Source organism: Hirundo rustica, chromosome 12 (genome assembly GCF_015227805.2).
Source record: "Hirundo rustica isolate bHirRus1 chromosome 12, bHirRus1.pri.v3, whole genome shotgun sequence".
NCBI lineage: Eukaryota > Metazoa > Chordata > Aves > Passeriformes > Hirundinidae > Hirundo > Hirundo rustica.
Window position 1 is genome coordinate 8,490,568 of NC_053461.1, and position 25,264 is coordinate 8,515,831.

Consider the following 25,264-nt stretch of genomic DNA (forward strand, 5'->3'; position numbering starts at 1 on the left):
CCAGCACCATTTTTTTAACTGAGTAATTAGGTCATATCTTGTGTAAAAGTAGACCATACACCACTGTAGGATAGGATACATAATTTCCTCAAACTGATTTTGCTTCTGATCATATACCACAACAAGGTACATGCATAAAATAACAACAAAAGGTATTAATTGCCAAATGTTTACTTTTAATTAAACCTTTTTAATGATACACAGTACAATGTACCCACTCCTTTGCTAAAACTCACAACAAAAGCAGGTTTCATGTTTAAAAATACTTTTCATAATAAATCCATAAATAGATGAAGGTAAAGTATAAAAAATTACCGTAGTATGCAAGCTTGCTCCCTTGTCTCCTCATATTCCAAATCATTTAGTCAGTATTGTGATAAGAAAGTTTAAAAGCAAAATAGTTACTGATGATTAGAAACGTACAGCCTGCATCTCTTGAAGAAACCTTGGAAAGCAACAGATCTGTCCTAGAAAATGCAGAACCATTTTAACACTGTTATCACCCAAACCCCTCAAATAATTTTGGAATGCAGTGAATGAATTCAATATGAATTAGAGATTTTTACCTTCCCCCCAAGAGGTGTGTGTGAGCCAGACTGGCTGGGATGCTCCCTGCTCTGGAGCTGTGGGGTTTTCACCTGTCAGATCCTCAGCGAGTGAGGCACAGAAGAGGGAAAAGCTGGCTGACAGCACAGAGCACATCTGCCTATCAGAAATCTAACCCAGAAATTGTTAAAAACAGTTACAAAGAACTAAATTCACCTCCTGCTCAGCACATGCTTGTATCCATTTTCTGTCTGGCAGGCAGGACAGGGTCTGGTGTCCCCTCCTGGCTTCCCCTGTTTTGGGAATGGTTTTTGTGTCTCACACTATTCCAACACAGCTCTGTGGGGAATCTCTGCACCACCAAACCCTATTAGCAAAGTCATTCTCCTCATCAATATTATCACTCTCTTAAGAAAGTATTTATTTTGTCAAGTATCAAACTACTTTTCATGCTTTATCTATTTTAATATCATTTATAAAGGAAAAAAAAATCTTACTTATGCACAGCATTGAAATAGGAAATGAACATGAAAAATGCAGAATAATCAGGATGCTCTGCCTTTCACATTAATGATTTTTTTTTTCTCTGATAACTATTTCCCTTTAGTGCAAAACCACTTCCACACAAGTTTTGTGCTTCATTTGCAATGGTACCGAGATGCTTTCGAAGACTTTGGGAGGCATCTGTCTGCAGCTTTCATGTCTGTGTAAATCCAGCTCTTGGCTCACTTTTAAAAAATGCCTTCAAGTTTTCAAGACAAGTTTGCATGCCGTGTCCAAAGGACAATTTTCCAAACCCTAGTTTTTACATATGACAGTCTAGGCACCCAAAAGGAGTAAGAGCTCCACTTTTGGTGAAGTTCTTGGAAATCTATCAGTATTAGCTGATAGATAGGAAAGCTATGAGTGGTTTTAGCTGGGCTTCATTTAGATTTTTCCCCCTGAAAAACCTACTTTCCAGTACAGTGAGAGTAAGAAAATCATCAGGACTTCTCTGTTCCTAAGTATTCTCATTTTTCCTCAAATTTCATTCTGCGAAGCAAACGTTAGCAGGTTTCTGGACTGACATTTATTTGGTTTCATATTTATATAATTATAAATATTTGTACAAGTTCCATCCGTGATGATGGAACTGGATGAGAAACTGGAGATAAAATTAGCTTAAAATCAATACAAAGGGTAACAAAGGCTCCTGGGAACCACATTGTGCTGATGGTTTCATTTCAGTATTTGCCTCTGCATTCCACTCCCAAGTGCTACAAGGCAGAGATCAACGTCCCCTCCTGTGCTTTTGTAATATTTCTGCACACTTTGGTACTGCCAAAAAGAAATGATAAATACTAATGCAAATACATGATCAGCCAAGGGGATCTGCTTAAAAGCAATTACTGCACCATAGCCTCATTAATGTTCAACTGGAAGTAAACAGATTTCTTGGCAAATGTTTATGCTGTGAACTCTGAACAATCACTACTGAATTATTCACCTAACGTACATCAGTGCCAATTTATACCCTGGGAGCTGAAACTCAGGTTTTTACCCATAAATCACAGGTTTATTGCTCCTCACTCTCTTCGCCCTGGCATCCTTTTGGTTGCAATAGGATTAATGGAGTTAAACCAACAATCTTCCTAATGCCTGAATTCCACAGCTGTACGTGAGCCCCAGGTTTGAGAAAGTCTTCAGCAGGGCACTGAAAAGCTCTACATTTACTGTTTGTTTCTGGTCAAGAAGCTCCCAGCCTAGTGGGCAATGAACAAAGGAAGGGTTTGGTAATCAAAATAAATTTTAACTACTGACAGCTCAAGCACCACCAGCTGCTAGCCTAAAAAATAAACTAGGCCTTCAGGTTTTTTCTGAATAAAAAATAAACCAGGTGTTCTTCTATTTCTTTTGTTCAGTTAGGAGGGCATGCAAACTTGTACTCCACTTGTGACAACACAGAAAAGTCAAGAGTTAAAAGACAAAACTGATTTAAAGCCACGGGTTTAGTCTTCTGCAGGAAAACTGAAAACTAATTGGAACTGGTGCCTTCATTTGAAGTACAGCAAACAAATCACTGCTCCAGTATTGCACATTTTCTGACTGAACCAGGCTGACCTGCAGACAGAGCCTCAGCCTTTAAGCCTAGTTTAAGAGATACATCCAGGCAAATTGTCATGAAAAGCGTAGTGCCTGGTCTAATTCTACTTATTCACTAAAGAAACCTCAAAACGAAGAAAATGGATGAAGAATTCCTCCGTTCTTCATCTACTGTAAAAACACCATCATTCACTGGCTGCACTGGAAGCAGGATTTATGTTCATTTTACTTCTTGTTCCAGTTTTAAGATGAGTTACTATGTAAACTGTAGATTTCAGTCTGAGATGTAGCAATACTGTTCTTAAATGCAAGTGGACTTTTCTCAGCATTAAAACAATTTGGCACTAATCCAGCAGGTAGTGGGGGGCTGAGCTCATCTGGGGGTCCCTGTTCAAGGAGAACTGCGGGACTGTGACCTACAGATACAGACTGGAAGGGGTCACAACAGAAAGTCAAACGTTTGCAAATATTCTGTACCTTGAGGATCTCACCAGGAGGAAAAGCAGTCACCAGCACTGAGTTTTAGCTTGGACTGTCGGCACAGTTTCTACCGAGAGCAGAATATATGGAATACACCAACAACTCTAGGGAATGGAAAATTCCCATTTTCATCCCCATTCCCAATTTCAAATCCCCAAATGTCTAGCTGGACATTTATTGCCTACTATCTTTGCAAGTAGGAATATCCTGGAAAACTATCCAAAAACACTACCAAGTCCTGCAGCTCAGCCTGCCCTTCTGTAGAAAATAGCAGAATTGTGAAAACTGTACTAGTTGAAAAATTTAAGGCCTTTTCATTCTCACAACTATAAAATTTGAAGACTAACCCCTTAGGTAGAAGCAAACACGCTACAAAGCACACATTCCTCCTCCCTTATCTATCTCACAGTTTAAAAAAAACAGAAAGAGGAGAGAATGGTTTAATATTTGCTACAGGAAGTATTAAAATTGGTATCCATTAGCCCTTTCCTAAATCATCCTAATTTTCATGACACTGGATATGTTGGATGACTAAACTGGTGCACCCCTAGCAGCAAAACAATTCCAGTCTTTTTTGATCTGGATTTTTCCAAGAGACAAGTGACTTCAAGCAAGTGCTTCTTGAAAAGTAACTCCTTCAAATTATCAAGATTGCAAAAACCGCTCGCCATCCCGGAACGCCTTTGCTTTATCTGCAGAGTTAAAAATATTGCTACTCCTCTCTTTGCAAATCCACTTTTGTAAGGTGCCTGAGAGTGTAAATGCAGAGGAATCCATCAGTACATCAGCTACAAGATATTCTACAGAGCTGCACCTGAAAGAACTGGATTATGAAATCTATTTTACTTTATGTAGACTTTTGATCCACTATGAAAGATTTTTGCCTGCTGAGTGTTTTAAAGAAATGAAAAGCAATTGGTAACTTGTGATAGGGAGAGGGGAACATTTGGGTACAAAGGGAATTTGGGAGGGAATCACTCAAAAAGACACTGGTTTCTCACAACCAAGAAGTTGCAATCATGCAGTTCTCAGTTATTCTGAGGTTTTCTTCCCCATCATATGCCCATGTAGTATTTAAAGAGATGGTTTAAAAAATCAAAACCAATTTAAAAAATCAAATCCACTTATGCCACTTATGCACTCTGGTACCACAACATCTGTCTGACCAGAATGAACCCTGTATTTGACTATTAGGCACATGGCAAGGGATCTTGGCCACAGTCAGCTCAAGGCTTCTCCAGTTCCTGTTTCCAGTGGTGCAGGTCTTGAGTTATGGAATGAAATGATGAGACCTGAGGGCAAAATCTCAGTGATGCTTCCACTTGGAGAAAGGAGCTACCACTGTGCAAACAACAGGCAAATGAAATGCATCTTCCCTCTCCCTAAGGCTGTTTTAAATCACCACCCTGGTCCAATCCTGCCTGTAATAGAGCTCAGGCTGGTTTTGCTTTCTGTTAAAACACTAACTTCAAAGGAGAACAAAACCTGAGAGAAGATCCCCCACCTGGGCCTGTTCCAACAGCAACCAGCAATTCATGTGCCCTAGGACAGGTGACTGCTATTGGGTCCTGCAATCAAAATCTTGGCTATCAATACCCTCGAAATACCATTGTCAAAGACACAGACACTTTCTGGTCACTAGTGGAGTGCTGAGGATTTGAAGAGACACCGTCAAGATTGCCTATTTCAAAAGTGAACTCCTTTGCCACCAGTCCCATGCTAAATACTCAGACCTTTGGGTTTGCATCAGCCTCTTCCCCAACCAAATGTCTTCCCACCCCGAAACACCGAATTCAAAGTTGTTCCTCCATTTTTGTAACTCGTATGAAGGTTACAGAAAATAAAATGGTGGGGACAAATGCTGAGTAAGTTTTTCGAGGGTTTGACTTTTAGGACTACCTCTCCAAAGTCCCTTTTTAAAAATAAGACACCGAAGCAAATAGGATTGTGTCTAACTTCTACAAAATTGCTGGTTTCACAGGAGGAGGAGGAGGAGAATATGGCTACCATGCTACTCAGCATTAGGGTGAAGCACCATCTAAATTCCAGTAAAGTTAGGGATAGCAGCTAGCTCTTATCAGCAACCACACCCCCAGCCTTCCACAATGTCTTTGCTGTCAAGTTTGATGTTGTCAGTGTTCTTCTCACTGAACATGGGCCCTCCATGCCGCATCATCAACTCTGTGGCCATCTTCACAAAAGCCTCCTCCACGTTGCTGGAGTCCTTCGCAGAGGTCTCTATGGCACAGATGATGTTGTCATAGTGTTCAGCCAGGCTCTGAGCTTCTTCCAGCTGAACCTCTCTAAGGTCACTTAGGTCAGACTTGTTTCCTGGAAGGAAAGGAAACAACAGAGCGATTGATCATGGCGTGTTTGTGTCACAAACCTCCCATTTGGCAGGAGGTTCTCAGCTTGCCTAAGGAATTTCCATTCTGTAGATTTTCAAAATGTGGCTGAAAAGGCCTTGACCAACCTGACTCTGGCTTTGGTTGGACTGGGTAATCTCCCCAGCCCTTTCCAACCTGTATTTCTGTGTTACCCATAAAGAACAGAAAAAGTAACTGAACAATGGTGGCTGCAGACCCTAACAGAAGAGAATAGGCTAGAAATTGAAGTTAAAACCATTCTGTGAAAACAGCAGCTGTCTACCGATTCCCAGGGAAATCTAGAACAGCACTGCTGTCGTATTAGCAGCTCCACAGGCCCCAAGAGCCACATCCGAGTCCAAAACATTTGGGCTGGAAAGCAGAACTTCTAGCAAAGAACTGGCCAACTCTGATTGCCCTGAAGTCCTTCCCAAATTCCCCATCTGCTGAGGTGTGTGTGTTCCCACTCACCAAAACACATCAGCTTGCTATGATGGAGCTTCCCCGGGCCCTGGAAACCTAAAGATCTTTATGAGGAAATGCAATGCAATGAAATAACTCCACAGCAGCTGCACCTCAGAACTGGGAAATCCTGGGCATCCCAGGTCTCTATTAAACAAGATAAGGACTCAAAGCTGTCTAATTCTTACCAGAAGTCAATCAAAGCAAAACAAATCAGCTCTTTGGGTAAAATTTCCCATCGGGTCTATTGCATGCACCTTAACTTCAACCAGAAACAAAAGCTGTGTCCACACTGAACAAGCCCTGACATTTCCAACTCACCAATGAGTAACTGCACGATGTTGGAGCCGGCGTACTTCCTGACATCCTCGATCCAGTGAGGGATGGACAGGAAGGAACCTCTCTTGCTGATGTCATAGGCCAGGATGGCCCCATTGGCGCTGCGATAGTAACTCTGCGTGATGGTCCTGAACCTCTCCTGGCCTGCTGTGTCCCAGATCTGAAGCTGAGGGGACAACAGCACAGGGTGAGACACGGCACACAGTGACACACAGCAGCTGCTCTCCTCAGCCAAGAGAGAGGACTTGATCCAAGAGCCTTGACCCACATCTCCTGTATATGCAATACAGTCTAGCCCTGTGTTTATCTAGCCTTTTGTTCTTGATCTAAGGATGAGAATATACGCTTGAGAACCTTGGGATAAACAGATATATAGTAATTACATATATATATATATGTAATCTGTGCTTGGCTGCTCCAAGTTTGTACCTGCATCAGTTGGGACCCCGGTTTCCTGCCAGCGAGCTCCTTCTGGCAGATTTTGGAATTCTCTCGTGTGCCCAGCCCTACCCTCTGAAGCAGAGGCAGCAGAACTAGGTGCCAGCCTGCAGCCAAGGTCACCTGGTGTGTAACTGAAAGCACAGGTGGGTTTTGGCTACCACACCATTCTGCCAGTTCTGCCATGGGCAGAAACAAAAGGAGCAGGACGTGGTCAATCTGAGAGCACTGATGCTGTTTTAGAAGGAAATATGAGACAATTAATAAAATATAGATGAAAGAGTTTGTGAACAAAATGCCAGCAATCCTAGGTCTCAATAACGTCAGTCAAGGATCTGGTCAGTCGAATCACCTGTCCTTTTCTGGGTGGTAGAACAGACATTACACCTGGGCAGGACGAAGAAATGCTTGGTTTATATACTTCTGCCTAAATCCAACAGTGTAAGAATTATGAGCTTAATATCAGAGTCTGAGTTCCCAGTACTAGATGTTCCCAGAGGAAGAAACCAAACACAATATCCTGCTCATAGGGAATTTCTTTGTAAATCCTGCTGGTTTATAGGTTGTCTAATGTCCTGGAACATGATGGCTTATGTTCCAGGATCTTTTAATCTAAAGTAACTGTGGATGTTCTCATCCTCCATATAAAGCTCTAATCCTTTCTGAATTTCCAAAGCTCATGGCTTCAATATATAGTCACACTGAAACTAAAGAACTTCCTTTTATAAAATCTATATTCTGTTACACTTTCACTTCTCTATCCCCAAATGATAAATGAGAGACCACTGCTTGTCTTTTTGTGCCATTCCTTAGATTCTGCATCTCCACTAAAACAGGACATAAGCAAACACTACTGGGGTTTTTAATCCTCCCATAGCACAAACCTTTTATTTATGGTTTCCCCTCTCTCTGAGCCTCCTTATTTTAAAGTGTTGTCGACAACTTAACACAGTGTGCCAGCACTATTTTATACCAAATAATATGGAATCATCTTTCCTTTTACTTCTTTTGCACAGTAGTGTTTTCTCTTTATCTTGTGACTCTGCTGCATTTTTGAGCAGCAAATTTCACTTTGTGAAAAGGCCATGCTGATAAGATCTCATTTCCTGTGCTAAGCAAGCATTCAGATCCCAACTGATATATGTACAGCTTAAAAGGGAACAAACCAAGGAAAAATGACTTCTCAGTTCTGGTCAGAGTATTCTCAGAGAAGGGGAAGGGACTGTAATGGCCCCAGAAAACCACAAAGCAATGATTATTAATGACACAGATAATGGTTCAGAGCAGTCAACAGCAATTACCAGAGACAAGGAAACTGGGGGCAGGTTTATGGATGATCTCTGTACCCAAGTCTCCCACCAGACCTTTGTGCTTGTCAAATCTCAATACTTGATTAGGTCAAGTGCTAGAAAAGGCCAGTGATAATTACTCAACTCTTGAGAAGGGCCTGAGGGATTCTGTGCATACAGACAAACTGGAAACACTGGAAATAAAAAAGAAAATTGTTTTTGTTTACACTTTTCATGTGGTGTAAATGAAAGTGCAGAGTGACTGAGCTAAGAAAAACTCCCCCCCACTTTGGAAGCTTGAAAACCTTGCCTCGTCATATCATTTGTGATTTGAATAATGTCTTGTATCATTAATAATGCACACTACAGACACAGCAAGAAGTATTAGGAACCAGAATGCTTAATGTAAAGCAAGTTGTATTTCTAAAAGAAAAATACAGCTAGTTTGTCTGACAGCATCTTTAGGAAATTCTAAGAAAAATATTTCCATGTAACAATAATCAGTCTGATATGTGGCTAAAATATAATTTAAGTAATTATGAAGTATTTTTAATTTATAATTACTAATTTATAAATTAATTTATAATTACTAAATAATTTTTTTAAATACCAGTTCTGATGCTAAGTAAACAGCATTTCCTCCAGCATGTCTACAGAGATAAATTACACAGGATTCTACTGAAAAAGAACCATGACAACTATACAAAAATACCAATCACAACCATAGCTTTAACCAGCTCGTGCATAGTACAAATTTTATATAGTATTTCTGCTAAACCATATTTACTATAACTCCTGACAAAAAATAACAATTGAAAACTCTTTGGGGAAAAAAAAACCCCAAAATGTAGCCTTGCTATTTCTCATTCCAAAGTCCCTCAGTTTAAGTTAAAATTTAAATACCAAAAGAACTGTACTAACTACAGGTCACTAAAAAAGAGATGCTTATGTGTTCTTTTGTATTGTACAGGTGTATGACATATGTTGCAAATGACACAAAGTTCTTAATTATTTATTTCCTTGATTTAAGTGTTTTAGCCATGTCTGTCACTCAGTAACCTTTTAAAGCAGCTCCTGATTTTGTAATTACTTTGGCAACTCCTTTGGTGTAAGAAAGAGAGAGAGAAGTTGGGACTGCTGGAAAACTGTGCTGAATTCATTTGAAATCACTTATTAAAAACACCTGTGAAATCAGAGATTAGGGCAAGCCTTCAGGGGAACCACTGCTAGGAACAGAAGAGACCAGGGTAAAGAACAGGGAATAAATGCTCATTGTTCAGAAGGAATATGGCAGAATAAAGGAGACAGGTTTCTTGTGCTAATTGTTTCATTACTAAATACTCATTTGCTCACAAAAGCTAGTTATTTTGATCTGCTCTTAGCTTTGAACTTTTTGAACAGCCACGCTCTGCATGGTGGCATATAAAGGACAGTGAGAGACAGCAGAAAAAATCTGAAACAAGGAGTGTTTCAATTGGAAAACAGAAGGTGGTAGGATTCATGGAGGTTCTCTGGAAGATCATTCTGGGATGTCTGCTCAGGCTTAGAGAGAGCAGATTTTGAACTACAGAAACAGACAAAATGTTGGAAGATGGTAAGTGACAGGTTGGCCAAAGAGCACAGTAAATGTTCATTATCAAACGGGCTAATGTGGCTGCCTCTTGCATTGATAAACATACTGTTTATCAAAGGTTAATGCTTAACAGATGGCCCCAAGACACATTAAATACATAATTTATTAAGTACTTTTCTGATTCTTCTAAAGTATTACAGGAGTTCAGGTGTACTTCTGCTTGTGGAGCAGCATAAATAATGACTAAGTACATCCTCCAGCTGATACCTTCCTTTAGAAAAATAGAAATGTCACCTTTGCAGCAACATTCCAAAAAATCTCCCAGCAGTGAAATACTGGACCTAAAGGCTGTGCCAAAAGAATCTTAACCAACTGTGTCTGAATCCTGTCATCTCAAATGGCAAACAATAATACACATTCCTGTAGGCTGGCAAACCACAACGCTTGCTCCTAAAAACATTTATTGAAACAGCCTTGCAACTTAATCCACACAGATTTTGCCAAAAGCAACATCTCTGTGGCAGCGTATTTCGATTTAAAGTGATTTTCATTGGCAGAACAGTCAGGATAAACTGCTCCATTCAAGTGTTTCCCTACACAATTCTCAGAGAATGAGGAATCCCTCTTTTTTTGGGAATGCAGTATTCCCATTTGCTCCAGGTTATGAGTGTCAAAGAAGCTGACAGAGAGCTACATTCTCCTCTGGATATCAAAGAATATTGCTTCCAACGGCTCTGCTTTTATCTGTGTAGCAAAGTTATTAAATACCCAGTCAGGAGACTTTGTGTTACTGACAATTTGGCCAGATCATGACACAAAAATACATTTTGGGCCATTCTGAAACGAACACAGTTCACAGCCAGGAGGCCTGAATCAAAGCCAATAATCTTGATAACATATGGGCTGAAAAAGCTTGTAAATGAAGAAGTGCAATGGTACATAAAGAAGTATTTGTTGTGAAAGGAATGTGTTTGCAACTGTTCTTCTCTCCTGCTACTTTCTGAAAGTCATGCTGAGGGAGAAAAACTATGGAATAGAGGAAAAAATACTTCATGTAAAACACTCTGAAATGACAGCATAAAGTAGACATTAAAGACAATCAGCTCACAGGAGGTAATTCATCAAAAGAAAAAGACTTTTGTTATTACTAACCATGATTTATGGACTTGGACTTAGGAATGTCCTTGCCTATCATTATGTAAAACGTTAGTTCCAGCATTTTATAAATATCTTTTCTTACAGTGACATAACAGTTACAAAACATTTTTGTTCTGTTCGCCAGATTTCTTCTACCACTCAAAGAACAAGTAATTATTTTATCAATAGGACTTTAATCACTATGCATTAAGTGATTAACGCCACTTTTATACACTTTTGGGTGATTAACAAGGCCAACTTTTGGGCACTGCAGTGTTTGCTCTAGGTTTTAGACAGCTAGGAAGGATGTCTTTTAGAGACAGCAGTATGCTACAATTTCAAACAGCATGTACTAGAACATTTCTTGAAATGAAGACAGCCTGCAGACGTTTCATAAAGCTGATTTCTATATGAAGTTTAGTCAGCTTCAGCAGCAGTGCATGGAACACCACGTGAGGTACTTGAAAGAATACAGCTTTAAGGTGCAAGGAAAGCCTCAAGTTTCATAAATCATTAAAAAATTTAAAAAGCTATTTGCAGCACCTTAACCTTCAGTATTCCAACAGCCATCATCTCCCTTATCCAAAAAAAACCCCAAAAACCACATCCAAGGAAAAGTGAGACCTAAAATCCTTGGGTTCCAAATGTTTCAGAAATATTATGTAACTGTGATGGGAACATTTGAAGTTTGAAACAGAAAGGAGCACATTTAACCTTAAATTGTTTGTTTCAATCTCAAAAAATATGTGTTGGATTGGAATACTTAGCCAGACTAAAAATGAACTTTAGGCCACTGGGGAGGTGGAACAAGTAGCATTCAAGAGCTCCCCGGTTGTCTTATTTTTTTTTTTTTTTTTTTTTTTTTTGAAGGAACTTCTAAAGATGACCCTCTAAAACATTATAAAACCAGGAATTTTCTCATTCCTGCACCACCTGCTAAACAGAAAACAATATGCCTTGAATAGCATAAACCACTAAAGAAATCAAAGCAGCAGACAATTCCCTGGCCGGCTTTTGTAAGGCAAGAAGTGCAAGTAGTGTGTGTGAGGGAGCTCAAAGAGGTGTAAGAAAATGCTTCCTTATTTCCTGTTTCCAAGAAGATGCTGAGCAAACCTAACCCGGGTTGGATGGGCTGCTCTGAAATCTCTGTCCGACTGGAAAATTCTGATTTAAACTTTGCACACTTTAAAAAACCAAACAGAAAAAGCCCCTCCAAGCAAATGCTTTTGAATTCAGGCTGTGTCCCTGACTCAGTAGCTAACAAAAGTATCCGTAAGGTGAATCAGCAAGAGCGCTGGATTAATCTCCCTAAAATAATACTTAAAATACTCTTCTTCAATACGTGCATTCCTCATTTTTTTCTAAGTGCTGGTACAGAACAACCCAAAGTAAAAGAAAGCTTCAAGACCCTTCTCACTTCTTTTTTGTAAAATACTTAGAAATAACACACAGGTTTTGTTATTAATCCAGGAATATTCAGGTGTAAGTAGTGACAACATGAAAAAACACACCTAGGCAGTTTGGCTGATTTCCTGGGGTACTCCTGAAGTCCCTGGCATCAGGGACAGACACATTTGTCACTTTCGATGTGTCCGGCATTTAAATGGAGGCAGGTTTCAACCTTAAAGGAGAATCCTCACTCGCTAGAAAGTGTGGAAGAGGCACTGACAGCTCAAACACAGAACCTGAGTTTCCTTTTCAGCTCGTCAGCCCCAGCCAGACATGTCAGGGAAAGGTGTGATACTGACAACAAAATAAACACTGCTGCTGGGTGTGGAACTGCTAATCCCTCTCTTTTCCTAAAGAAGAGAGGCTTCATTTCTTCTGTTTTCCACAACTTTCTCACCTTAATATTCTGCTTACTGAAGCTAATTTATAGGAAAAAAAAAACCCAACAGAGGACTTTGACACCTACTTTGGTAAACAAAGGCCAAAACTTAACCACATCCCTGCATTTGTGTGTCACCAAGAGCTTTACCATCTTTCTCCAGGCAGTGACTGAATTAAATGCTTTTTAGCCTGACTGGGGGTAAGGATAGTTGTACGAGCCCATTCTGGAGGGGCTGGTGAAGGGATTGATCCCAGTTTAAAGGATCTACTATGATCTACTATAAACCGCAGATGCTTTTAACATTTTCTCTCCACGGTTCACTTGCACTCCTGCACCCAGAGTCGTAGGGAATCTGTGCCACTGAGAATCTGAGGACAGATCCGCTGGGTACACGTCCTAGGCTCTTTCTAACACTAACAAACCAGCTGATTTCCTCCAGCATTTAAGAAAAAAAAAAAAAAAAAAAAAAAAGCGCGCAGATGTCAAATTTAGAGTTTATTGATTCTATAAAGAAGAACTGTAAAAACGGCACTTCCTGTGACACCCTGTAAACAGCGTCTTAAGATAACAACAACGCCTAATTTAAGAACCTTCTCTCAATCTGCCAGTTCCACATCCCTTTCTGCAAACGCGACAGCCCAGCTGAGCTTTCTTCTTTCTGCCTTGTAAACAGACCGCGGCCAGCAAGCGGCCTGAGGGGAGGAAGAAGGGTGCTGCTGCACAGCTCCACGCAGCCCGAGCCAGGCTTTGCCCCGGGGGTTTTGGCGGAACCGGCCCGGCCGCGGCTCCGCAGCCGCTGCCCGGCCCTGGCTGCGCTCGGTGCCCCTCGGCCCGCCCGGTTCTCCTGGCCCGGGGCCCTCGGAGCGAGCCCCGCCGGGCCCAGCGCCGCTCACCTTCACCCGCTTGCCCTGGATCTCCAGGCTCTTCATGGTGAAGTCCACGCCGATGGTGCTGCCCTGGCGCTCGGAGAAGGCCCCGGTCTTGAAGCGCTGCACCAGGCAGGTCTTGCCCACGCTGGCGTCGCCGATCAGCACCAGCTTGAAGAGGAAGTCGTAGCTCTCCTCGGCCTCGGGGCCGGCGCCCAGCGCGGCCGCTCCGGGCATGGCGGGGCGCGGTACGGCCCAGGGCAGCCGGCTCGGCTCGGCTCGGCTCGGTTCGGCTCTGCGCAGCGCCCGCCGCCGGGCCGCGCCGGGACCGCCCGGGACCGCCCCGGACCGCCCGCCAACACCTCGGGACCGCCCCGGTTCAGCGCCAGGACCGCCCCACTCCGCCCGGGATCGCCTTGGGACCGCCCCGCTCCGCCCGGCATCGCCCGCGGCCGGGCTTCGAGCGGGGGATCGGTCTCTGCCCCGGGCACACCCGGGCCGGCAGCACCGAGCGGGGATCGATCCCTGCCCCGGGATCGGCCACCGAGCGGGGATCGGTCTCTGCCTCGGGCACACCCGGACCGGTCCATGTCCCCCGTGTCGCGGTCCATGCCCCGAACCCATTCTGTTCGGGCGAGCAAGCGGTGGCGGCTCTGGCGGTGCTATGAGCCATGAATCGCTGCCCGGGCCCGGAATCCGCACATGCCGGTGTTGCTCCGCATCCTCGCCGGAGTGACACAGTGCTGTGCTGGGTTTCGCTTGGTTTGCGTGTTCCTTTCACAGAAATAAACGAGTGCAGTTGCCACTCAGGAAGTGCAGCTGCCTTGCCTCGCTGGCTTTTCATTTTCAGGTCTGGGCTGGGTGTGGTTTGTTTCACAGGCACAGGACAAGGCTCGAGGCTATGGTTTTTCACCCGTGAAGTTCTGTGCTGCTGAGAAATGGCTTTGGAGCTGTTAACATCCACGTGTCTGACATGTGCGCATGGATGTGTGTGACTATTAAATCACATGGGTCTGTGTATTAAGATAAATATATTTCAAGAGTCTGGAATGACTTGGTTTAACTGCTGTCTGGGTTGTCTACAAAGCAAAGTGCTCTTTAACAGGTCCTTTAGGTCACGTGGAAAATCAAGATGCTGATAAAAATAAGCTTTATTAATAAAATACATCGTTCCGTTCTTTGTACCAAAGATCAGCTAAATTCCATCCTCATGGCTTCAGGTTATAAAAATGTGAAATGAAACTGTTTTATGGCAAAGAGTGAGAGTTAAATTGTCCCATAGGTAGTTGTGCAGGAGGAGAGCAACCTGATTATCTCTGAGCCAGCACAGGCAACCAGGCCAGTGTTAGGAAAATTAATCCACGAACACCAGAGGTTTCTGTCCAGAAAGGAGACAGAGGAGTCCTTTTACTTTATTCGAATAAAGGGAGAGGCCATGGGGCATTTCCCCTGGGGTCTCTCAGTTTTTTGGAGGACGCAGCCTCCTTTGTATCCTAATTCCCCAGCCGCATTTCCCTCTCTCTTTCCCCATTGGCTGAGGTACTTGAGAGGTACAGACTTCCTGAAATGCCTAAGATTCCCCTTTTAATGTATAACTCCCCTTAATGTTTAATTTTTATGGGATTTATGGGTTTTTCTTCATTGTTGCTTTCATCTTTCAATATTCAATTTCATTTACAAATAAACCTACAGTTTGTTTGTAAAGGCAAGTATCTTCTTTTCCATTCATCAATCAATAGAATCCTTCCCATTGATTCACTTATCTCTCAGTGCTAGTTTTATCTACCAGCAGACTCAGGGCTTGTTTGTAAAGACAAATCTTGTCATTTCTCTCAATCCCTCCTCTTTTATTTTTAATAATTGTCTTTACAAATTTTAGTTATCATTGACTTAATTTTTTGTTCTTGGGTCTTTTTTGGTTTTGCAATTATTTGCAGTGACATCAATTTCTGTCCTTTTGTAGCCGTCTCAGGATCAGTAGGCATGGCTACTACATGCATCCTTTTGATCACGTGTTGAATAAGTTGTACTAAGCAAGGGATCATGCATGGTAAAAAGATAAGAGTTGCTACCACACATAAGAGGAAGAAAAGCATTTGTTTAACCCATAGTCTACCAGGTAACCACGAAAACATGTCCCATTCCCATCCTTTCCATGTTTGGACCGGTACATGAGCTAACTTTCTTATTTCTTTTGTTAATTGTTTCACCACTTTCCCATTGTCATCTATTTGCAAACAGCAGTTTGATTCATTAAATTTGCCACACACTCCTCCTTCTTCTGCTAATAAATAATCTAATACTATCCGATGTTGGAATATTGCATTTCTCATCTGAGTAGATTGATCAGCAAGAAGGTCAAGAGCTGTAGCTGTCTGGTTCATTATTACTTCAAAGACAGCTTGTAACCTAATTATCCAGTTTAAATTATAAATGGGTTCTCTGGCACCTGATATTAATTCATTAGGATTCCATGTGGCTGGTCCATAGTGTTGTATGATTCGTTCAGGTGGCCATTCATCCTTTCCCCACTTTTGGGTGCTCCCTCCTACCAGTGATGTATCAATTGACCGCTTTTCTCTAATTAGATCATCATAAACTTTGATTCCTAATTGATTTCCCTGAACTTGTGGTAGTAAAAAGAACAATGGTCTAATATACCCTACATAACATATCCCTGACCAGTCTGGGGGTAACCTGCAGTAAGCATATTGGCCACAAATCCAGTAATGCCCTCTTAAAGCCCAGGTCCCATTGGCAAATGGACCTTTCCAATTTTTATCATCAATTGGTGGGTCAAAGTAAAGCTTACATCCTGGGCCTAGTGGTCCCCCAACAATAGTTGCCCTGCCATAAGCATCACAGTATTTCCACTTCCAAGCTCTCACATGAGGTTTCCACTTGCATTTACATCCCAGATCTGTTTTCTTGGATCTAGACCAGAACCTATTAAAAAAAGTCTGAGTTCCATTCCAGTGCTGCCACTTCTACTGATAGTCATGAACAACATGTATCCTACTTGTGGAATTATCTCGGGGGCAGCTTAAAAATAAAGGGTCAAAAAAACTATCCTTTCCCACTGCTTTACAGCCTTCAAAATCCTTTTGGTGATTATGGAAGGAACACCTTACCCAGCTACCATTAGTGAGCTTAACATGTGTTTGATTCCATCTGCCTTGATATCTGGAACAATCATAAAGAGGGCAGTTGGGGGTCCAACAATCTAAACTTAAAGTCCAGTCGCAGACACTTTTTCCCACATATACACCTCCTGTTCTATTTAGACAATAAATGCCTCTTTCAGAGGAATGAAGCCGCCATGGACTTCCTTCCTCATCGCAAAATCCTGTTCCATTATGGACCTCACTCAGGGTGCTAACCCACCATTTAGGTTCAACTGGGCTGGCCACCCATGGCCAGTCTTCAGATCCCCCTGGCCCTCCACAGACCCAACAATTGCTAAGGTTAAAGGTTTTTGCTACTTCTTCTCCTAAGGTTAAAAAATTATTTTCCCACTTTTGACCCCAACCTAACTGGCAATATAAAGGTAAGATTATTAAGAGAAACATTTTAATGGTGTAGTCTAATCTCCTAACCTAATTTTCACTTTTACGTTGTCCTCCACACCACCTGTGGCGAGCGAAGGCACAGAAACAGCTTAACATAAAGAAAACAATGACAGCGAGGATTGGCCCTCAGTGACTGGAGATCCGAGAGGAGGGATGCCCACACAAACCATTTCAGCAGGCAGTCTGTGGGTAGGCACACGAGGCTTCCCCCGATGTCGACGCACTGGCTACTGCTCCAGTCCACTCCTGCGGAGTGTCAGTCGTGGCTTCCCGTCCTTCTCTTCCAGCTGAGATGTCCAAATCTCTGGGGCCTCAGAGACCTTGACCCGAGTGTGGTGGGTCCACCCGTGTTCTGCTGTCTTGATGGCTGTTTCTGTGGTCAGCAACATTTGGCAAGGTCCACGCCACTTAGCCACTAGTGGTGCCTCTTTCCACTCCTTAACTAGGACCCAGTCTCCTGGTTGGATGTTGTGAACAGCAAAGTCCAAAGGCAGGGTCTGTGCCAGCTGAGCTTCCTGTTGAAGAGATTTCACAAGAGACAGTATCCTGGCCACATATTGCTTTAAATATACATCACTTATCTCTACGCTGCCACTAGGCTGGGAATTGTAAGGGTAAGGAATTCCAAACATCAGTTCAAAGGGAGATAATTGAATATCTCCCCTGGGTCTAGCCCTTATCCTTGCTAAAGCCAGTGGCAAGAGCCGTACCCATGGCATCTTAGTTTCTATTACTAGCTTCAAAAGGTGTTTCTTTGTTTCTCTATTCATTCTCTCCATCCTGCCAGAACTCTGGGGATGCCAGGGTGTGTGGAGATTCCATCTTATCCCTAGAGCTATCATAACTCCTTGAAGAATTTTCCCTGTAAAATGAGATCCCCTATCTGAGTCTATTGCTTCTACAATCCCATATCTGGGAATTATTTGTTCCAAAAATACTTTAATAACTGATCCTGTAGTTGCTGAAATGGCAGGAAATGCTTCTGCCCACCCTGTTAACTGACATACTATTACCAGAAGGTATTTAAACCTTGCCACTCGTGGCATTTCGGTAAAATCCACCTGGCATCTCTGGAAGGGACGTATAGCCCAGGGCCTCCCTCCCCTGGCAAGTTTCTTTGTAACTCTGTTACTGGTTTTAGCACAAATCAAACAACCTTCAATAGCTCGCTTTGCCAGGGTAAAAAGACCTACAGCAGCATACATTTTGAAGAAAGCTTCTGCCAGTCCTCGAGAGCCCCAATGGCTCCCTTCTGTATGTCAGGCCAGGCCTTTGTAACAAATTGTACCTTTAACAGTGTGTCAAAGGCTGGTCCCTCCAGATCCATCCCCCCGTGTTTCCGCAAGGCCTCTCTAATCCTCTTTAACCAGTGAGAGGGGCTTTCATGTTTCTCCTGTTCTAAGGACATAGCCTCAGCTATGTTGTTAGTTCTGGGAACTGCTGATTTAATTGCCCTAATCAAATAAGCATGGTAATCGCAGAGGCGAGCCAAACTGGTCTCCTCATTTGGGTTCCACTGGGGGTCCACCTGGGGGATGGCATCATCCACTGTAGGTACATTAGGTCCAGCCCCCCCGCTGCTTGTGGATGTTCATCCTCCCACAGCTGCTGAGCTTTCTGCAGAATCATAAGTTTCTCTGATGACCCAAACAAAACCCCAGGAGAAAATCCCAATCCTTCCATGTATAATCCACATTTCTCAAATATTCTTCTATATTTTCCCCCACCCCTATGGGATCATCCAAATATGGGGGTAATTCTTTTTTTAACTCCCTTATATCCTGGGTAGTAAGTGGTATAATTACAAACTTAAAGCCTCCCCATTGACCCCCCAAAGGAACTTGGCAGAGTGGCATCTGCTGTACCCCTATCTCTTGGGTCCGGGGGCTTCTGATGCACTCAGTTGATTTCCTCTTCTAGTTCTACGTGGTGGTATGATAGGCTGCTCCCTTCCCCCTACACCATTATTATTCTCAGGTGGGGCCGTAGGAACAACATTCCCCTGATCCCTTTGCTCTGGGAGTTGAGGGTACAGGGGACCTGCATCTGGTCCTGGTTCAGCTGGCAACATTGGAGGACAAGACAGGGGAAGGTACTGAAGAACATCCCAATTCTCACCAGTTCCCCCTTCCTCTCTTTTTTCCTCTTCTCCCTTTTTCTTTAACACAGATTTCTTTTGTTGCTTGTCTAAACCATATCAATCCACATTCCCTTTCAATCCATTCTTTCCAATTCTCCTCTAAATACTTCAACAAAATTCTACACAAACAAATCCTATCTGTTCCATAAAGTGGCCACATAAGCCCCTTTGGCAACTTATACTCTGGCCACACAAAATAACAGTATTTTACCATCATTTCCATAGTTACCTCTGGGTGAATGCACAGTCTGTCCCAAGACCTCAGCATTCTCCCCAAGGGACTCTCCGGGGGTATTATGGGATCGTCATCCCTTTTGCCAGGGCCCCTTCCTGGCTTTACCCTAGCAACCCTCCATGGGTGCTGTGTTTCACCTGTGCTACCCTCCATGGGTGCTGTGTTTCACCTGCGCTACCCTCCATGGGTGCTGTGTTTCACCTGTGCTACCCCCCATGGGTGCCCTCTCAAGTTTACCTGTGCTTCCCTCCATGGGCACCCTCCCAGGTTTGCTCCCCGAAGATCCCATTTTACTCACCGGTGAGATTTTCAGTGGTCCTTCCCTGCGGACTCTTCACGGACCCCCCTGGTCCGCCACTCGTCTGTCTCCTGGACAGTCTCGGGAACCCAATCGATCGCCCGGTGCCGGCCGCCACCAAGGGGAGCTGATCACCGAAACTGGGTGAGGCGCCTTCAGCTCCGCTCGCTGCCCGCCGCCCCGGACGGTGGAAATATCCCGTACGAGTCCCAGAATTGTTAGGAAAATTAATCCACGAACACCAGAGGTTTATGTCCAAAAAGGAGACAGAGGAGTCCTTTTGCTTAATTCGAATAAAGGGAGAGGCCATGGGGCATTTCCCCTGGGGTCTGTCAGTTTTTCGGAGGACGCAGCCTCCTTTTTATCCTAATTTCCCGGCCACATTTCCCTCTCTCTTTCCCCATTGGCTGAGGTACCTGAGAGGTACAGACTTCCCGAAATGCCTAAGATTCCCCTTTTAATGTATAACTCCCCTTAATGTTTAATTTTTATGGGATTTATGGGTTTTTCTTCATTGTTGCTTTCATCTTTCAATATTCAATTTCATTTACAAATAAACGTACAGTTTGTTTGTAAAGGCAAGTATCTTCTTTTCCATTCATCAATCAGTAGAATCCTTCCCATTGATTCACTTATCTCTTAGTGCTAGTTTTATCTACCAGCAGACTCAGGGCTTGTTTGTAAAGACAAATCTTGCCATGCTTCTCACCAGCTTGGCTTGAATTGCCTCTGAAGTCCATCTATTTTTGGGTGCCTCCATGATTATTCCTTTTCAGGTCTGGATATATATTTTTGGTGATCCATAGTTACCTTCCAGCCAGAGCAGAGGTTTGAGTGCTCTGTCAGGCTGGACCAAGGGCTTTCTGTTTCTGTAGGTGGCAGCAGAACCGTCAAGTTATAAGAAAATTACTGACACATAAACAGGGTTGAATTCCATGTCCAAAACTTCTCCAGCCGAGGATTTGGTATTGAGTTCTTCTTCTAAGCCTGCAGAGCCTACCCTTGCTGTGAGAAGAACTGAGAATGTCTCCCTCATGGTGATTCCTAGCAATGAAACAGTTTCTGTTCTGCAGCTGTTCAGCAAAGTGTGTGGCTTTGTCATGTGTGACATGCGTTGTTATCAGCCACTTCCAGAATAAGCTGGGAAGAACAAAAAAGTTGTAATTGTATTATTGAAGTTTTCCAAGTTAGGCGTTTTGAACCAAGTTTTGAATGTTAGAAGCCATCAGCTATTTCCAGTTCCTTTCAAATGACTCAGTTGTGGAGACTGGCCCCTTTGTCGTTTGAAATACTATATTCATATGTGCAGCTTAATCATCTTCTGAATGAATGAAATGCAAATCCTCCTCTTCGTGGCTTCTGAACGCTTTTATCAATCTTAGTCATCCATCCTTTTTTCCTTGTCTGTGCTCTGTAGAGGATGAAAGGCAGTCATTGCAGGGGTTTTTATCTCGCAGGGTGTGAGGACAGACACACCACCTCAGAGCCATGCCAGTTACAGAACTGATTTCTTAAACCCAGCTGCTAATCAGCCTCAGACACTAAAGAGTGGCTGATGAAGTGAAACCCCTCGGTTTATTTGGCCAATCCTCACAGTCAATCCCTTGGTTTGGGTGTCTGTGCAGTTCCCTGAGGTCCCTGGTGACCTGCATCACCTTGGTTGGAGCTGCACCTTCAGGAGGGCAGGGTCAGGGAGGTTTTGGGTACCTTTAGCATCATTTGCACCTACCAGGATTCCTGCCTGGCATTTCCAGTGCAGCCAGTCCCACAGAGCAGCAGGGTGCACATGAGCTGGGATTTACCAGCTGGCCTGAGGCTGCATGCCCATGAAATACTGCACAAAGGGCTAAAGAGTCAATAAAGAAACACCTGGAAATCTGCAGCATTTTCTGGCTCTTTATTCTTTTTATCAGGCATCCTGAAATCTGGGATTTCATTTTCCTCGTGCCTGTTTGGGATCCCCTGATACTGTCACAACAGTTGGATTTTTTGATGGTAACTTTCCCCTGGTACAGATTGCTGAGGGAGCTCAAGTTGTTTTAATATATTTGGGCCTTTAAAAATTATGATGCTGCACGTTATTTATGTAGGGGAATGGTAGGGAAAAAAAACCCATAAAGGCATTTGATTTCATTATTTTGTTTTACCTAATATATATTTTTTTCCTTTTTTGTTTTATTGCACTTTGATAGGATGAAGCCATAGTAAAAAGTTGTTAGTCTAATTTGAATTTGCATCAAAGTTCATCGTGACTTTAGGAGAACAGAAGAAATAAAAGCTCAGCCAAGTTCCAATATAAATATTGAGCTGTGACTTTGGGAGTTGTAGCACCGAAAAATTCCAGGCATATCTAGAAAAGATTAATCACAGTGAAGAAAACTAATGGAGATTGTGTTCCCCAGTGTCCTGAATTATGACAACTCCAAGTTTCTTCCAATAGAAAACAATTTATGTCTTGCACCTGCTGACACTTCAGGAAAGAAAACTTGTCCGGGAGCTCTGGGAAGAGCTGGCAGTAATTGGCAGCTCAATCTGGAGAATTTCAGCCCATCACTGAGGTCTTGGAAAGGGTGACAAACTTCAGAGAACTTGCGTCCCTGTCGAATTTAGCAGCCACTAGGTGCCAATGTTGGTCCAGTTTCAGAGCAGTCGGACAAAGCAGTGGCTGGCAAAGGAATCCGTTCGGGGGCTCTGAGTTTCTGCTGTGCACAATTTGTGTTCTTTCATCCTTTCATTGCCCCTTCCCTTCAGATTGTAATTGCTGCTGGTTTAGTTTTTGTCTTTCTGTAATCCAGCTTTTGCTAAATTCAGCTAAACATTAAATTACTGGGTTTTGTAGTGTCCTTGCAAACTCAGGGGAGTCAAAAATACCCTCAGTTCTAAATGCTGTGCTGTCTTGAGGACAGCCTTTCGTGGTGTGGCCCCTGCCCTGGCCTTCCTCTGCTTTGCACTGCTGCTGATGGAAGAAGCTTGCAAAGGTCGATTTTATTTGGATGTGTCAGGTTCCAAAGTTCTTCTCTGTGGCCGTAAGAGGCAATCTATGAATCCTTGTCAAAAAAAAAAATTAGTTGGGAGGTAAAACCCTTTTGACCCCTAAAGAAGAGACAAGAAAGATGATTCAAGGTGGAAAGGGAGGCTGCAATCGATCCCTGCTGACACTCCCTTCCCTAGAGATCAAGGTCACTTAAGAAAGGGCTTCATTTGAATTTTTTCCCCTTGGACTAAGATCTGCATTTCTGTAGCCCTATTCCTTAATAGTATTCTGGGGGAAGAGTTTTCAATCCACTTTTCCCAGGGGATGTCCTGATTCAAAACAGCACCATTCAATTCTAACAACTCTAGATTGCATCAGAGAACTGGATGCTCAACAGTCAGATGAGCCAAGACAAATGAAATCTGAGCAAAATTCTGTCAAATGAAATCTGAGCAAAATTCTGTCAGGCACATCCCATTTCTTTTGCCTAAAATGAAGATGCCAGGTCAGGCAGTAGCTGTGACATCACTGGGATAAACATTGGGAAGTACTGCCGGGGAAGGCACTGGAGAGGCCACGTCAGGAGCAAACTGCCCCCGGGAAGGAGCTCAGTATAAATAGCAGCCATGTGGCCATTATGCAACTGGAGCAATTTGTTGTTACACCCCCATTATTGAGTGTAATCTGAATTTCATTGGAGTCAATATAATGGCAAAATATTTATGTTGGGTTCCAGCAACAGAGCCACAGCACTTCGGGAAATTGTTTTGTGCTCTGGAGAGAAAAGGCATCAAGATATATAAACTTAGAATTCCTGAGCACTGCAGTAAAACTAGCACTATCAAAGGAGTCATTAGGTGGGAATTGTTAATATTTCAGTGCTGACATTTCACCTGTTGGCAGCGAGAGTAAAAACCCTGTCATTCAGGTATAAATCATAACATGCAAGTGTGCAGACCTTAAGAATCCAGGAACAACAACATTTCTGTAAAGCCTAAAATTCTATTTTAAAAATATCCCAAACAGTGCATTTAAACATAAACCAGCATAAGAACGAATGTGTATTGGCTAACCTTCTCTGTGTGCAACAGTGAGGTTTTGGTCAATAATGCCAACTCTGATGACTTGTCCTGCCCAGTGTAGAAGCAAACCTCATAACTTTTTGTTTAATTTCATTTATTATCATCCCAGCAGTCACACCTGTGTTCCCAGACTGTGCAAGCAGATACAGCCACCAGCTTGTCCCTTGCAGGCAGGATGCAGTGACAGTTTCTGGGGTGTTCCAAACCCATTTTGGGAGTGCTGCCTGTGTGTTTCATTTTGATAGCTGATGTATTTTCCTGCCTTTGCACGTTGTTAGCAACTGTGGTGTTATTTATGCAGTTTGATGGAGTGTGTGGCTTTAAGCATGACACAGTGGCCCTGCCAGATAAACACTGAGTGTTGTTTTTTAGTCCTCAGTTAGTTCCAGCAGTCCACTTGGCAGAGGGTCTTTTTTTTTTTTCAGATAAAACCCAAATGGATGAAAAGTTATAAATACAACACTGTTTTGGTAGAATGTGAACTACTGCCATGGAAGAGATTCCCTCCTCTTTCTTCTCATAAGGATAGAAAAGTTTTTTCAATTTTTTTTTCCTGTATTCTGTGCATCTTATTTGATGTGTTGGTTGGTGTAGGCAGAAATGTTTGCTAATTGCTCATTTTTAAAATATTCCTACTATTGAAGCCATGTTGTAAAGCAGTTTACTGTTCTATGCATATCTAGTTTAAAGGCACAGAAGAGAGGAATAAGCTTTTAGTGTTAATGATTTATTTCATTTGGGGGAAAACAAGAAATATCATGTAGGAAATTCCATGAGGGATGGCAGAGTGCATTTCTTCTGTAACATTCTGCATTCGTACAGAACGGTGGCTGTCTTTTAAAAAATTGAAAAGCTCAGTGCAGGGGAAGTATTCTAGAATTATCTCCAGACAAGTTCTAGAAATATCTTAGATATTTAAACAGAAATGTTTAGAATCATGAAAGAGATCAAATTTGGGATGATATGAATGTTCAATAAGCATCCATTATTTCAGTTTCACATAGAATGATTTATTATTGTTCACCCTCCAGGAAATTCAATAAGATTTAAAATTATTTAGCTGATGATCTTCTCATTACCAGTCTAAGTTTAACTGTATTCAGTAAGGGATACATTCAGTGTCTGGTTCATATAATCTCTGTGGGTTTGGTGGCAGGAAGCTCCCGAAGCTGAGGAGGAGATGGCTAAGCTGTTCTCCACACAGGAATGGTCCCACCAAGCCCACTGGGACATCAAGAGATGGTGATGGGCTGTAAACTCACAGAACCGGAGTGAGAAAAGAGTTGTTAAAATAATACAATCGCGGTTCATCTCCATATATTAAAAAGTGTAGGATGTGGGGCTGTAAATCTTCTTTCCATAAGAGCTGAGAATTCAGTGGGAAAACGCTAACTTAAATGATTTTAAAAAATGTGGAGACTGCTCTTTGTACGAGTAGATGGCAGCAGGATGAAACTTGCCTATCCAAACCTCACCAAGCTTCTTTCTGGATGAGAATTAATGAGTCTGGCCTGAGGACCCAGACTTTGATCCTTTTTAGCATTGATTATTCAGACC

The 25,264-nt window shown here is 42.7% G+C and overlaps 1 protein-coding gene across 1 annotated transcript; it reads right to left on the reverse strand.

The window, feature by feature from the left end:
• Positions 1 to 155: 155 nt before the first annotated feature.
• RAB43 (RAB43, member RAS oncogene family) lies at positions 156 to 13,670 on the reverse strand. The gene is made up of 3 exons (XM_040076199.1): positions 13,437 to 13,670; positions 6,258 to 6,441; positions 156 to 5,439 (listed from the first exon to the last, which is right to left on the reverse strand). Exons 1-3 carry the CDS (start codon positions 13,644 to 13,646, stop codon positions 5,186 to 5,188), a joined length of 648 nt encoding a protein of 215 aa, XP_039932133.1. The 5' UTR covers positions 13,647 to 13,670; the 3' UTR covers positions 156 to 5,185.
• Positions 13,671 to 25,264: the final 11,594 nt, after the last annotated feature.

Excerpts from the sequence above, each read along its gene's own strand:
- RAB43 (XM_040076199.1), bottom strand. The coding sequence starts at position 13,646 with ATGCCCGGAGCGGCCGCGCTGGGCGCCGGCCCCGAGGCCGAGGAGAGC. Across the intron at positions 6,442-13,436 it reads TCCAGGGCAAGCGGGTGAAG|CTTCAGATCTGGGACACAGC; the intron begins GTGAGCGGCGCT and ends TTGTCCCCTCAG. Across the intron at positions 5,440-6,257 it reads CATCGTGCAGTTACTCATTG|GAAACAAGTCTGACCTAAGT; the intron begins GTGAGTTGGAAA and ends CTTTCCTTCCAG.